The sequence below is a fragment of the Zonotrichia albicollis genome, chromosome 11 (assembly GCF_047830755.1).
Source record: "Zonotrichia albicollis isolate bZonAlb1 chromosome 11, bZonAlb1.hap1, whole genome shotgun sequence".
Taxonomy (NCBI): Eukaryota; Metazoa; Chordata; class Aves; order Passeriformes; family Passerellidae; genus Zonotrichia; species Zonotrichia albicollis.
The window spans coordinates 6157335-6172042 of record NC_133829.1 but is presented as its reverse complement, the minus strand read 5'-3'; the positions used below and the strand labels follow the sequence as shown (position 1 = coordinate 6172042).

The window sequence follows — 14708 nt, the reverse complement described above, 5'->3', positions numbered from 1 at the left end:
GATTTTTCTTAACTCTTCTGTTTTGGGGGGTTTTTTTGGGTTTTTTTTGGGGGATTTTTTTGGCTCTGTATCACGCACTCTGCGAAGTGGCTGGTTTTTCGACCCCAATTTAAATAGCGTGTCCTCTTTTTTTTTTCCCCTCATAAAATTTGAAGTAAGGATAAGCAGCCACAGTCTCATAAAGCTGACTTCTTCCCCTGCATTTTTCCAGTGGTGCACTGGTCCATCAAAGGCTTTTTTTGACCAATTCCACGTACCAGGACTTGGCAGCAGAGATAAACCTTGTGAAATGATGATAAAAGAGGCAGCTCTATTGCTGGTTTGGAAATTGCTGTTTCCAGCTTCCTGTCACAGACTCTCTAGGATTCCTCGCTGCAGTGGTTTTTTTAGCTGGATTATTTTAAAAGCATGAGTATCTTAACTTGGATTGCTTCACAGGATTGGGCTTGGAAATGGCAGCACTGGCAGTTCAGCTGGCAGGATGTGCAGCATGTGGGTGCTAACAAGTTCTGTAAACCTCTGAGTCCAGCTCAGATCCAGCCAGAATTGCATGGTTGTCTGAAATTATGTTTCATTTTCTGAGCAGTTCATTTGCCTGTGCAGTCCAAAGGGGTTAACACCTTCCAGGAGGTGAATGCTGGAAGAGGGGTAATTAACAGAGAAATGAGAGAGTCAACATGAATTCATTAAAAGAGCCTCATTGGAGATGAGCAGGAGTGACAGCACCAAAAAGACTCTTAGAAATACTATTCAGAGATATTTGCAGTTACTTGGTTTGCTGAAACTCCATTTTTGTCTAATCAGGATGAAGGGATGCCTGCAAAGAGAAATGAAGGGATGCTTGCAAAGAGAGCTACTTGAAGCCAAAAGTTTGGAATTTAAAAGGCTTGGGGGTTTTTTGTTTGTTTGGGGTTTTTTTTAACCCAACCAACAAATAAAAGAAAAAAAGGCAGAACAAATCCACACCTTCACCCATTTGAAAACATAAAGCCCATCAAAAAATAGCAAATTCCGAAGTGGACCTCTCTGAACAAAGTGGAAATTGGGTATTTATGATTAAAGCCGTTACTCCCAGAAGAGTGACTTTGCAGATTGAGACTAGCTCCTGAAAGGTCATTGAGGAGGAGTAATATGAGGAATTTTGATTAATCTGTTTCAGTAATAAGAGGCCATCATGGACCTTCCTATGTTCCTCCCACTTGGCCAACTAGGGTTGCTTCCCTATGGCAAGGGCAACATCTCACTAAACTCCCTTAACCAGGGCATTCTGATGTGATTGATTTTAGATGAGATATTCAGCAGCTTTTAATTCACTTCTCAACTTAAAACACAATTCCAGGTCTACTGTGAGAGAATGTCTTCTCCCAGAGCCGCCATCCAGCCCCTTTCCTGGAGGGCTGGAAAAGGGCTTTGTTTCATCTTTCAGCTGTGGCTGTGGATGTTTAATTGAGGGAGACAAGCCCATAATGATAGCAGCAGCTGTTCTCTCCCCTGGGCAGAGAGAGACTCTTCAGGGACAGGGTCCTCCTTGGCACAAAAGAAAATATTCTCGTGAAAGCAGCACTGAAGAGGCTGGCAGCTCCCCACAGAGTTTGTAAGAAACCTCAGGAAAAGACCCATGTGGCCTGTAGTTTTGGCAAGAGGAGGGAGGGCCGTGCACCAGGGATGAAATGCTGAATAACACTCTCTGAGGAGCACAGTCCTCTGCATCCAGCCTGCAGGGTTTGTGCTGATGGTGCGAGCAATCGCTAAACAATTACATTGGAAGTAATCTTAGACTGGGGGATTATCCTGCATCCAGCCAGCCTCCCCATCCCCCAGAACAGACTGGCATCTGGCATCCCTCAGATTCCCCACATGGGGTAATTGGGGGGGATATTTGGAGGGGGTTATCAGACTGAATCATCCCTATTGCCTGCCTGGAATCTGGTTTTGTGGGAGCATACTGCTGTCCCACCAATAAACAATATATATTTAGAATTATGAAATTTTTCTTGCTGAGATGTTTACATAGAGCTTGTTGAGAAGTAGCATTGCCATGAAACAAAGCACAGTGATCCCCAACAACCCTACAGTGACCCCACAGATGCTTTGGGACACCTTGGCCTATTCCTGACAAAGGAAGCAGATGGAGCTGCAGCATCTGCAGTGGGGTACCTCAAAGGGAGGAGATGGGTGGCAAGGAGGTGTGAGATACCAGTGTCAGCCAAGTCTGGCAGGTCCCAGGCCAGCACCCTCAATGTCTGTAAGAACAAATATTTATCTGCTCTAAGAAGCAAACAGTGGATTTGATCCAAAGCCTGTTAAGATCAGTGCAAGAGTTCCCCTTAAGCTCAGTGAGATTTGGGTCAGGGCACAGAATGACTATTGTCAAGAGCAAATGCTTTTTTCTGATGGCGTTTGCAGTATGAGGAAGCAGAACAACACAAGTTTTGTTTTCAATTTCCTTTCCTTCCTGACAGCTCAGCCATTACCAGAGCAGATTTAATCTATTGTACAGCGGAAAGCACCACGGCACTTTCTTAAATGGTGGGTACAGATAACTGTTATCAGCACTGGCTTCCCAGCAGCCTGCCTGACGTCACTGGTGATTCCCAGGCCTCTCCTTGCCTCAGAAATTTAGGATGGGCTTACCCAGTGCCAGCTGCCTGTGAGTCATCCTCCACCCTGCAGCAGAGTCTGTACCTGCACAGCAGCCAAGCAAAGGAGATTTGAACAGACATCTCAAAATGTGTGAAAACTGCTCTTGCTAAAAGTGAACCTTTTGCTGATGGCTTTTGGGAGGGCAGGAGCTGCCCTGGCAGTTCTTAGGGAACTGTTGCTTTTTGGATGCTCTTTTCTTCCTGCTCTCCTCCACAGATGAACAAACCATACAGTGCGCCTTTAATTGTTCTGAGTTTTTCCTCCCAAGATCTTTTGAGAAAACATGAAACAAAAGGAGAAAAATAAATTAGAATTGCTTATGTTCCCAGGGAGCCATCAGCTGGGCTGGAAGCCCTGGATCAGGGGTGATGTGGGGCAGTGGGAGGGTTTCCTTGGCACGGAAATGCCTGAACAGCAGGAATATGAACTTCTCACCGATTGTTCAGAGCGCCACATTCTGCAGCAGGTGCTGTGTTTGGGATGGAGGATTACTCATGTGTGTGTGTGTAACAGCTTGATCAGCTGGGAGGGGAGCAGGATTTGGGGAGCTGTGTGCTCTTGGGGTATCCAGCACCATACCTGACCTGAGTGGATGAGTCTGTGTCATCCAGCCCTGGAAAATCCTTCCTCTGGAAGATGCTAAGAGGAAAGGTCTTGAAATCCCCAGGTGCTGTCAGCTCAAGAAATAAATGGCAAATGCTTTTAGAGGCATGAAAAAGACTGGAAATGTAGCAGTGGCTCTCTGCTGCAGTCAGGTGAGAAGCAAGAAGCAGAGGGGAATTTTGCAGAGAGGAGTTTTTCAAACGGTGAGGCAGACATGTCAGAGGGCCAGTAGGGATAAAAGAGCTGAACTTTTCTTCCTGACTAATCGTTGCTTAGAAAAGCAGCAAGCTGCCTTTATTGACTTAAAACCTCAGTAAGAAGTTGAACATGCTCTCATTTAAGGTATGTGGGATGAGAAGGGATACCCCTAAGACTGAGGTTAGAGAGAGAGGGAGGCAATTCTGGCAGCTCTTTCCTGAAAAGAACATGTTGTGTCTGTTCTGAACTCAGTACGCAGCTGAAAATAAATAAATAAAAAGGGAAGGTGGTGTTGCAGCAGCCTCCAAATGCCAAAATTCACATTTTACAAGCTGTGAGAACCATGTAGGAATCGCTGATTGTACTCTCAGTTGCATGTTGGGGGCTTTTTTTTCCAGTGTATTTCAGAGTATAAGGAGGTGTTTGACTTGTGCAGAATTCTAGTGATGGAGATTAAAATGTGCGAGAGCCTCAAAAGGGTCTCCCTGTTGAGCAAACACAGGCTGTGCTCACAGGTTGGGTGGACAGCTCATCCAAGCAGGGGAGAGAGGGCTGGGAAGGATTTTGTGCAGATCTTTAATGTACCCCTACACTCTTCTGTAGGATCAAAACCACCCAGTATTAAAGGGGACACCAGCCAGCAAACTCAGAGCAGACTTGCAGTCCTGGAGAGAGAGAGAGAAAAATGCCCTAGAAGTATATTTCCATACAAACCTACGGCTTGATAATAATTGAAAATGCAGGGTTGTTCACCAGGCAAAATGCCTCCATACAAACCTACGGTTGGCACAATTCCTGGGAAACAGCACAAGGAAATCTGCCCATCTGTGGCTGCAGAGGCATGGTGGGTTTGGTGAAACAGGTGTTTGTGTTTAAGGGCTGGGGGAGACGAGCGCAGCTTGAAGGCACGCGGTTCCAGCCCTTCAGAAAAAACCATACTTGGTGTTGGAGCATGTGGCTCTTTTCCTTCCAAAGCCTCCTTGGTGGCTGCCTCCCAAGGTAATTAGCACAAGGGAAAAGTTGCTTACAAGGTGGAAATTGCTGGTTGAAGCCCACGGCTACGGCTGGTGTGTTTGCGCCATGTGTCGGAGGTGTGGGATCCGCGGCTCGTGCGTCAGGGTGGAAATAGCCTGCCCTGGATTTCCACGCTATAGTTAGGAACGTGCTTGTACCCACCTCTTAAACTGAGCTGGCTCCTTCTGGAGTGATAACAAGCAAGTTTCAGGGACAGGAATGTGAGCCAGCAGGGTAGGTGGAACAAGTGGCTTGTCCTTATTTTTCAGAGCTCGCTCAGCATCGACTTTTTGTGACACACCTGACTGGACAGAACATGGGTTCACACTTTATTTCTTTGTTTCCTTTTTGCAGAAAGTGGCAGAAAAATTGACTATTGAGCTTCTTTTTCTGGACTTCTCCTAACTCAGCCTGAGTCTCTAATCCCTTGCAATGCGTGTCCAACTACCTGTAAAAGCTTTGCAGAAGGAGACAAATCTTTGTGAGGATTAAGCAATATGCCTATCTTAAGAGATGCTGGTTTATAGAAATAACCACCATGAAGATGAGCATTTTGGAAGAGGGTGGAGACAGCACTAGGTGCAGGGAGATATATTAAATCACTGTGTGGTGTGTGTGTTTTTGTAGGCACCTTGCTTGCATGCACTGATGTGATTCTTCGCGCTGTTTGTGTGTAGAGTGTGTGTAAATATTAAGAGACAGGGCATCAGAGTGATTGCAGCTCAAGTAGGAAAACACTGCTACAACAATGCTACTGCGTCCATAATCCTCTGTGAGTGTTCCCTGCTTTGGTTAAATATGCAGAGACTGATGGAGATTGCCAGTGGATTAGCTCTCATGTGGCTGGTGCCAGGGATTGATTAGCATAAGCAAATTTCTTCTCCGGCTTCACATCAGCAAGGAGAGAAATGCAGCAAGAGGTCCCTCCACTGCCTGGGAGGGGACTGAGATGGTAGGGAGGAAAACTGGAATGGGAACAGTTTGTTCCCACTGTTAACTGGTGTGACCAAATAAATCCCAAGACTTCTGTAGTGAGCACATCCCCACAGTTTACCTTGCAGATCTCACAAATCGGCTGCTTTAGTTTTTGTTTTGCTTGCAAACATGGGTTTGAGGGTTGTGGAGCTTTTCCCGTGGTGTAATTTGTTTCTCTGCCATCTTTTTGGTGATCCTGTTTCAGCAGCTGGATAAAGGAGGAGCCTAAAAGCCAATATGCATAGAACCAACTCTGGGTTGGGATTTTGGCTGATTGGGGTTATATTTTAAGGGTTTTTTTCATTTGGTTTTGTTTGGCTTGGGTTTTCCTTATTTCCATGCTCATCAGAATGAGGGCACAAACCAGGTAATTAATGTGTTTTGAGCTGCTGCAAATGCACCTAGTCATGATGGAAAATCTGGGGCTGGATGCTGAGCTTGTGCTCCTAAAGCAAAAATCCCCTCCTGTGCCACTCTACAAACATTCTGTGTGTGCATCAGGATCCCCTGGGACTGTCAGTTGTTGGTATAACACTGATCCTTTCACATGTAGCCTTGATAGTGCTGAGGACAGGGATTTGCTGATAAAACAAACCTAAGGCTTGGTAGTAATTGAAAATGCAGGATGGTTCACCAGGCAAAATGCCTGCTTACAGAAAATAGATTTCATCTCTGAGTCAGCAGACATTTCTTTAGGGAAATCCCGAATTCTGATGGAAATCAATATTTAAAGGGACCCTGATAGTCTGGGGAGAAACCTCCATGTAAGATGCTTTCAAGGCCAAGCAACCCCTTCAGGTATTAGCATCTGAATGTTAAATATAAGCTAGAACAAAAACTGTATTAGAGTAATTGTCTTTTCCAGCAGGCAGGGTAAAGGCCACTACCATGGGCTCTCTCCAGCTTTGGAAGAATCATATTAGAAGTTTCTTAAATCTGTAGCATGGGTGCATGTTTTTATTGCCTCTTGTAAGTAAGTAAATGAAACTCCCCAACCAGCTTTAGCTACAGTTCTTAAGTCCTATTAAACACAGGGGTAAATAAGTAATTCTGCAATATTTGCATGCAGTGGGTTGTTGGTTTTTTTTTTTGCTTTAAAAACCCAAATATTCAAGAAGCAAGAGCAAATTTTACAGGCTGCTGAAACTGATTTGGTATATTGATAAAAGGGTTGATCAGAGAAGAGGGGAGGATGGGAGATGTCCAAGGCTGCCTGATTTCAAACTCTGTAATAATTTCTTTCACTGGCTGAAAGAACTAAACCCCCATATGGCTTTCCCGTCACAAGTGGTTGCATGGAGATGGGAGAAGTCAGATTCAATCCCATGCTTTTGCTTTGCAGGCTTTCTGGAGCTGCACTGCTGGCCCAAAAGCAGCTGCAGGTCTGTCAGTGAGAAATAGGATGTCTTGGGACAGCACTGCCAGATCTTTCTCCAGGGGCTGTATTGCACGCACAGATGCAGTGAGCTGTAACAGTGGAATCAATGAGAAGAGCTCAGAACTAAAATTCAGTTTGTTGTGAAACATTTGGTGCTCCTGAGTACTAAAGCACTGCATGGTATCTGTGCATCTTGCAGTACATCACAAGGAGGGACTGGATTTAGTTAAAAGGTAGGAAGGTAATGAGATGCAGGGAATAGTCCATGGGAAGGGGATGGCTGAGCAGGGATTTCAGCCTCTCACTGCCGTGGGACTGCCAGGACATCTGTGCCTGTCTTTGGCATCACTTGAGCAGCCCTAAATAGGTGTCTGAGGAGGGGCCTGCTGGTGTTGAGCTCCTGAAGGCAGAACTATAAATCATGTGTGTGCTACTGTACAGATGGGATGAACCCCCAGCCTCTCCACTCCTCCCCACCTCATGCCAATACGGGGCTGGAGCTGCTTTGATCCCCACCAGAACAAAGTCTAAACATTAAAGTGAATTGTCCCAAAGTTGTTCCTCATTAATCAACAGCTGCAGGCACTTGGAAACATCTGTCCAGCCTGTTTGAACATTCCCTTTGCTTGGTGGGTGCACTGAGGAGGCAGAACAAATCCAAACACGCCGTGGGGCCAGCACCACCTCTTCACCTTTCCTACAGCTGTGTGAGGGAGCAGGAGCTGGTGATGGGCAGCTGGTGTGTGGACAGGGAGCTGAGTGGCAGGGAAAATTGTGTCTTTCCATGGCAAATGAGCAAAGCTGGGAATGAGAGACCAAGGGCTTGGCAGGGATGCAGGCATCTCTCCACTCCTGTGGGCATGCTGTCTGCCAGAGAGGATGGGCAGTGCTGGGTGGCTCCAGCAGGTTTTGCTGTACAAATCAGCCACCTGGGTAGGAAACAGCCTCCTTCTACCCTTACTGTGTGTTTTTGACATTACATCAACTGGTAGAAGTGAGAGAAAACCCACTGAAACGAGGAGCTTTGCCCACTGGGTGTGAATGTGGAACCTTTATCCCTTTTTTCCCCTTGAGAGCCATTCCCTGGTGTGCAGGAGGATGCAGCATCCCCAGTCTGCACCAGAATGCCTCTGGTTCCCACAGGCTGTGCTGGGCTGGTGTCTCTTTAAAGGCAGGTCACAGAGCCCCTGAATTGCAATATTCCAGTAATCCCTTTACACTGGCCTGCTCCATGCAGCAGGAAATGTGGGACAAGCAGGGTTTTGAGATTATCTCGTGCTTTGCAAAGCCAGTTCCTTTTGTGCTTTTAGAAAGAGCTGCTCCTGCACATGCAGGGGGCTGAGGGTGATGTTCCTGGCCAGATGCTGTGCCATGACCACAGAGCACTCCCAGGACCATGGCAGGGGGGGTCTGTGCTGTGCCCTACCCAACACACCCCAAAACCTGTGATTTGTGATGGTCACTGAAGCTCCCAGTTGTTGACAGAGATCACACTGAGCTCCTTGATCCCTTCCTCCTCAGGGATGGAGTTATTTGGTGCAAGGACAAAGTTTTTCAGCAATTTTCCACACCTTGCAAACTGATCAGCTTTCGGCCCACCAAAGCTGTCCCTTGGGATGGTGCAAGGGGAAGGAGGTGTTTCTCTGACCATGTGCTTTGCTGAAGGTGTGCTGCTCCTTAGTGAATTATCTTCCACACTCCTTAATTTCATTGAAATGCCAAGGCAGGAACAACCTGGCTCCAGAGGACCCAACAGACAGCAGTGACAGCTCCATGGCCAAATAAAGCAGTATCCTCTGCTACACCAGGGGTTTGCCCGTGGTTGGGAAGTGCTGTGTGAGTCACTGATGGTTCCTGCTCTGATAGCCAGCCCTGCTGGGGGAGATGCTGCTTTCCCTCCTCCTGTCTCACCTACCCAGCTCACCTTTGCCTGGAGTGTGTTGGCAGCTCTCCAGAATAAATCTCCTCATGTCTCCAGCCCCTGGTGGGGCTGAGGCTTTGAAGTGAAATGTCTTGGTGTTCTTTAGCTGCCCACAGTTCTTTTCCTCAGCCTGTGACTGTGCTAAACCTGTGTGATGGTGTTCACAGGGGTTTTCGGATTGGGGAGGAGACGAGGATCTGACTCCATGTTTCAGAAGATTTGATTTATTATTTTATGATATATATTACATTAAAACTATACTAAAAGAATAGAGGAAAAGGTTTCATCAGAAGGCTGGCTAAGAATAGAATAGGAAAGGATGATAACAAAGGTTTGTGGCTCAGCTCTCTGTCTGAGCCAGCTGACTGTGATTGGCCATTAATTACAAACATCCAAGATGGACCAATCCCAGATGAACCTGTTGCATTCCACAGCAGCAGATAATCATTGTTTACATTTTGTTCCAGGAGGAAAAATCCTAAGGAAAGGATTTTTCATAAAACATGTCTGCGATAAACCTGCTCTTATTGCTCACTGAACTGCACCTGAGGTGTCTCTGGCTGCACCTTGGTGAGGCTGGCAAGGCTTGCAGTGTCCCCTCCATGCCTTATTTCCAGCCAGGAGGGCTTTCCCTGGGAATTACTGTCCCCAGTTAATTCATCACAGGGATTGAGTCCATGCTTCACCTGTTTCACCCTGTGAGCAGCACAGCTTTGCTCATGTTTCAGGATCCTGTTGCTACTGGAAAGCAACTTGAAACACCAAGGAACAGCTCTTTATTATTGAAATACTGACAGCCTTTATCCCCATCTTTGCAATTTGGTTCCAGTGCACTTTGTATGACTCAGAGCATCTCTGTGCCCCTCCACAGATGTGGGACCTGCTGCTGCTCCTTCCCTTGGCTCTAATGGAAAACTGCATTGTCAGGCTTGGGCCTTACTGGTGATGAAGTCTCATCACAAAATGTCAGATCTAATGTTGGCCTCTGTCCCCATCCTTTCCTCAGCTCTGGGAAAATATTACCTGACAGGACAAAGTAGGATTTGGCAAATTGCTCCATTTGAAAAGATGAGGAGGAAAACATTTCTGATTTCTCAGTGCAGCCTGCTTTGCTGCCTTTTTTCTTTCCTGCCTTTTTGGGAGGCAGGAAGACTGATGAAGGAAGTAGAGCAGGTAAACTGAAAAATAATAGCTCTTTTCAAGCTAAGATCTAACTGTGCTCTGAAAGGACACAAACTGCAAAGAAGTGTTTGGGAGTTACCTAACAAATAGTTTGAATTGTCCCAAGACAGAGTTGCCTTTTTTTTCAATTCTCTTCTCTGAAGTATTTCTAAGAACTGCCATAATGTAGTAAGAATTTTTAAAAAATAACTCAGAGATTAAAAAAATATTTTAAAAAAATCAAATTTCAGTACCTGTACTGATCACTGGTTTTATTGGCACCAGTGGGAGTTTCCCAGGAGCCTGGTGGAGCCAAGATAGGGCCTTTGATCTGTTTGCTCCTGGGATCAGTGTCCTCTGGCTCCATCAAATCAGACTAAAAAGTTAGAGGGAAGCATGGGAAAAGACCAAGCAAGTGGTATTAAAGGTAGCCACAAACGTAGCACATTTTAATTCTTAGCAGCAGCCCCAGCACTGGGAAAATGGCTTTTGCAAGGCCTCTTTCTCTGCTAAGCAGCAGCTTTGTGGTTGCATGGTGAGGTGGGTGATGTGGAAAGTGTTCTCCTGATAGCAGGGGTGGTGGCACTTGTGCAGGATTTCTCAAAAGAGGAAGGATGTCTTAAGCTAATTCAAACTTGCCTAATTTCCCCTTGTGTCCTCAGTTCTGCATAGATGTTCAACCACAGGTTCTATCCCAGTTAGCCTGGTTTTTTGCCCAGCAGCATGCTCCATTGATCCTTGAGCATGGTCCTGCTCTGTGCAGACCCTGAACTATCCATTGTGACAGTCCATGCTTTGGGTTTTTCCACAATCTGCTTGATTTGTGAATTAAAGTGTGAAATGCTATTATTGCAACCTTAGGATTTTGTTGGAGTCTCAGAAAAAGATAAGAAAGGCCATGGGGTGAGCCAGTTATTTTCTTCTTGATTTTAGAACAAATACAGAAAAAGAGAAAACACAATTAACATGGTTTTTTAAAGCTAGCCTAGAGGTGAATAATAATTTAATAGCTTTGGTGAGATGTTAGATAGGTGTTTCAGTGGATGCTCTATCCCACATTGCCCTCTAGTGAGGACATGGCAGAGCAAACCTACTTGCAGCCACCAGGATATGGAATGAGGTATTTTAATACTGAGGACAGGGCTGGTTTCTGACATATTTGAGATGCAATACAATGAGGAGGGGCAATGTTCATCTGTCACCTGTGCCTGCACTGGCCACAAACAATGTTTGCCTTTTTCTGAGATAATTCTCTCTGCAAGCATCTCCCTGCTGCTGCTGGATCACCAGCCACAGGTCCCTGCTTTTGGAAAAGGGGGAAAATATTTCCTTTTTGCTTTTGGTGAAGGATCATTTTCCATGTTCTTTGTTTTGGGCTTTGCTCCATGAAGGAAACACCAGTTCTGTGGTTTTTCCTGCACACACATGGTCACACAGCTCTGTGGTTTGGAGATCATCACAGGACAAACTTCCAGCACTGATGCATCCAGAGATGTTGTCTAGAAGGTAGAACTGGCTGGTCCTTGGAGATCATCACAGGACAACCTTCCATCCCTCCTCAGCCCAGCACTGATGCATCCAGAGATGTTGTCTAGAAGGTAGAACTGGCTGGTCCTTGTCCCTCTGCCCCCATTTGTCATTGCTGCAGCTGATATGGGGCCCAGCATGTCCTTATGTGCTTGGCCATATTTACATAGAAATTTGAAATTAGTGTTCAGTTTTCAAAGGTATTTGAATGCTGTCTCATTCATCACAGCCGTGGCAGTCTCTGCTACATGCCTTCTTCAACTCTGTGCTTGAAGACTTAACACTTAGAGAAAAGTTTGTCCTAAAAGCCGTGATTTTCAGCATGCAGACAGGGAAGGGGCACAGCCTGAGTGTGTCTGTGGCAGATGTGAGGGTGCTGACAGTGCCCTGCGCCAGTGCCACCCTCCATGGTGTTCCAGGTCCTGAACACCATCGTGTTTTGGGAGCAAGGCTGAGCAGCACTGTCACCCACATGGCACATGGGGGCTGAATGACAAACACTGATGCCATCTAGTGACCACAAAAAATGCGACACGGATATTTTATAAAATCCTGGTGGAAGCTCCAAGTGGGGCTGGGAAGGAGGGGAGATGGGGCTGAGGTGTGCTGGGGGTGAAATCCCATTTTTTCTGCTCTCCCAGCCTGTCTGTTCCCTCATTTCACATCCCATGGAGTGCTTCTGCAGGTGGGCAGGGATGTCCCCTGTGAGGCTTTACAGGAGCAAGGCACAGATTTGCTGAGTGCACTGCTGGACCATGGAGCACAAACCAGCACCCAGGACAAGGTGACTGCAGGAGGGGTCCTCCTGTGACATGGGACAGCACAGGCAGAGACCCTGGGGATTAATTTAAGCTGGCAGCATGGGCTGAGTGGCCATTCCTGCAGCTGTGAGCTTGGCAGAGATGGGCAGGGGCTGGCAGCTCCTGGTGCTGCCCTGACTGCAGTGACCCCTGCAGTTCTCAGGGGTCCCAGGGTGAGGGAAGAGATGAGGATCTGACTCCATGTTTCAGAAGGTTTGATTTATTTTTATGATATATATTATATTAAAACTATACTGTAGAATAGAAGAAAGGATTTCATTAGAAGGCTAGCTAAGAATAGAAAAAGAAGGAATCATAACAAAGGTCTGTGGCTGACCGAGACAGTCCTGACAGCTGGACTGTGATTGGCCATTAATTAGAAATAACACATGAGACCAATCACAGATCCACCTGTTGCATTCCACAGCAGCAGATAATCATTGTTTACATTTTGTTTCTGAGGCCTCTCAGCTTCTGAGGAGGAAAAATCCTAAGGAAAGGATTGTTCATAAAACATGTCTGTGACAACCCCTCGCTGCAGCTCACACAACCTGGCACTTCTTCTCCTCTCACCACCTTCCTTTGTCCCTCGTGCTGCTCCAGGTGAGAGCCTTAAAGGCTTTCACATGCTGGATTTCTGTGTGAGCAGCTGCCTGGGGGCCCCTCTGCTTTGTCCATGGTTATTAATCCAGCCAGGTCCCAGTGCCAGCAGCCTGGAGGAATTAGTTTGCACCCTGCATTTTAAAAATGAAGGTGAAGTTGCCTCTAACTATACCAGTTTATTCTGCTTGGCCAAGCTGTTGTTGGCAGGTGTGGTTTGCCTTGCCTGGGGATGGGGGGGTCTCTGGGAATTTTTTTGCAGCTTGGATAATTTCTCCAGCTCGTGAGAAATGCACAGAGAGGGAGCTTGGGAATTAAAAAGTTTCCAGATAAGGAATTTGAGGGCTGAGACAGCTGTGATGAAGTGCATTATAAATGCACTGAGATGCCAGGCTACACCCACAGAGAGATCAGGAGAGTGAGCAAAGCACCCAGATGCAAATAAACTCCTTTGTGGGCCATCTCTGCAGTGCAGTGACACAGGACTCGTGCTGGCACATCCCTGCTGAGGTGCCCCCATCACCTGGCACAGGGGTCCATCAGCAATGCCTTCCCCCAAAGGGAACAAATTTCTCTTGCTCTGCTCCACACTGCTCAGTCTGTCCCTGCTCCCTTCAGAAAACCATTTACAAGGGTCCTTGGGGGACTTTTTGTTGGTTTTTCCCAAATGTTGTTGTTATCCCAAACGTGAAAGTACCTAATATGTTCTTATTGTCTAATTTACAAATGTTTTGTGTTGTCTTTGGTGCTTCTCTTTCTGGATTATCCTTGTGTCCCCCTGCCTTTCTGCCCTGGATAATTGAGAGCTGGCGCTGTGCCTGTAGCATTCTTGTTTCAGGGCCAAAATGGGAGTGAAAATAAATGCTTCTAAATACTGTATTGAAACAAATAAGTAATTTACTCATAATAGCTCTTCTCCTGGCGTTACACTGGCAATTTCATGCAGGTTTTGCAGAAGGAACAAGCAGTTGTGAGGGGCTGGAAGATCCATGCAGCACGAATATTTGTCACGTGTGTCTGATGGGGAGAGGGGCTTCACAGATGTGGAAAAGTGCTCCTACTTCTGCAAAGGGACTTCATCCAGCAGTCTGTGACAGCACTCATTTCATAGATTTGCTGTCCCTAATGTCTGAAAATCCTGTCTACTAGGATTTTAGCTGGAGGTGGCAAAGACAGAGTTGCCCATGAGGGGAAGGCAGGGCTGCTTTACCTGATGCTGTTGAGTAAGACATCTTTCAGAGCAGCCAGCCGACCAAAACACAGCATATGTCCACACTGTCTCCTCAGCTCCACAGAAATCCTTCAGCATTATCACACCTCCATCTGTTCCTTTTCCTGAACAGATATGGAAAAGCAGAACACACATTTAGGGTGCTCTTTTGCTTGGAGCATTCCGCACAGACTGTCCCTATCTATTTGGCATCACCAAGGTAATACCATCTTACAGCAGACAAGCAGAACAACTTGCAATGAATAACCAGAGCCTGGTGCTAATCTTCTCTTTTCTCTCTCCTTGTAGGGATCCTGTTTACCATGCTGGTGTTTGGGCCAGCCTGTGGATTTATCTTGGGCTCCTTCTGTACCAAAATCTATGTGGATGCTGTCTTCATTGACACAAGTAAGGAGAACTGGGTTTGCTTTCAAATCAAATACACTAAATTTTTATCATCAGGACAAAAATGTTGATGCTCACAAGCAAGAAACTGTGATTCCATCTTCAATGCCTCTTGCATGTATGAGTGTCACATTTAGAAGGGTTTTAGGACTAGGATACAAAAGCTTTCCGCTCTGTTCTGATAAGTAACAGATTTTTAATGGTTAAAATTTGTTCCCTTCTGTGTTTTTTTCTGAGATGAATTTTATCCCAGCTCTTAGAGGACAGCTTGAA

At 46.2% G+C, this 14708-nt stretch overlaps 1 protein-coding gene across 1 annotated transcript in view; it reads left to right on the top strand.

Annotated features, from left to right (window-relative positions):
• Positions 1–14708, top strand: part of SLCO3A1 (solute carrier organic anion transporter family member 3A1) — a 140758-nt gene that overhangs the window by 89881 nt on the left and 36169 nt on the right. The window contains exon 3 of the mRNA XM_074549211.1: positions 14340–14438. Coding sequence (XP_074405312.1) covers positions 14340–14438 — 99 coding nt within the window. The remainder of the gene's footprint in view (positions 1–14339; positions 14439–14708) is intronic.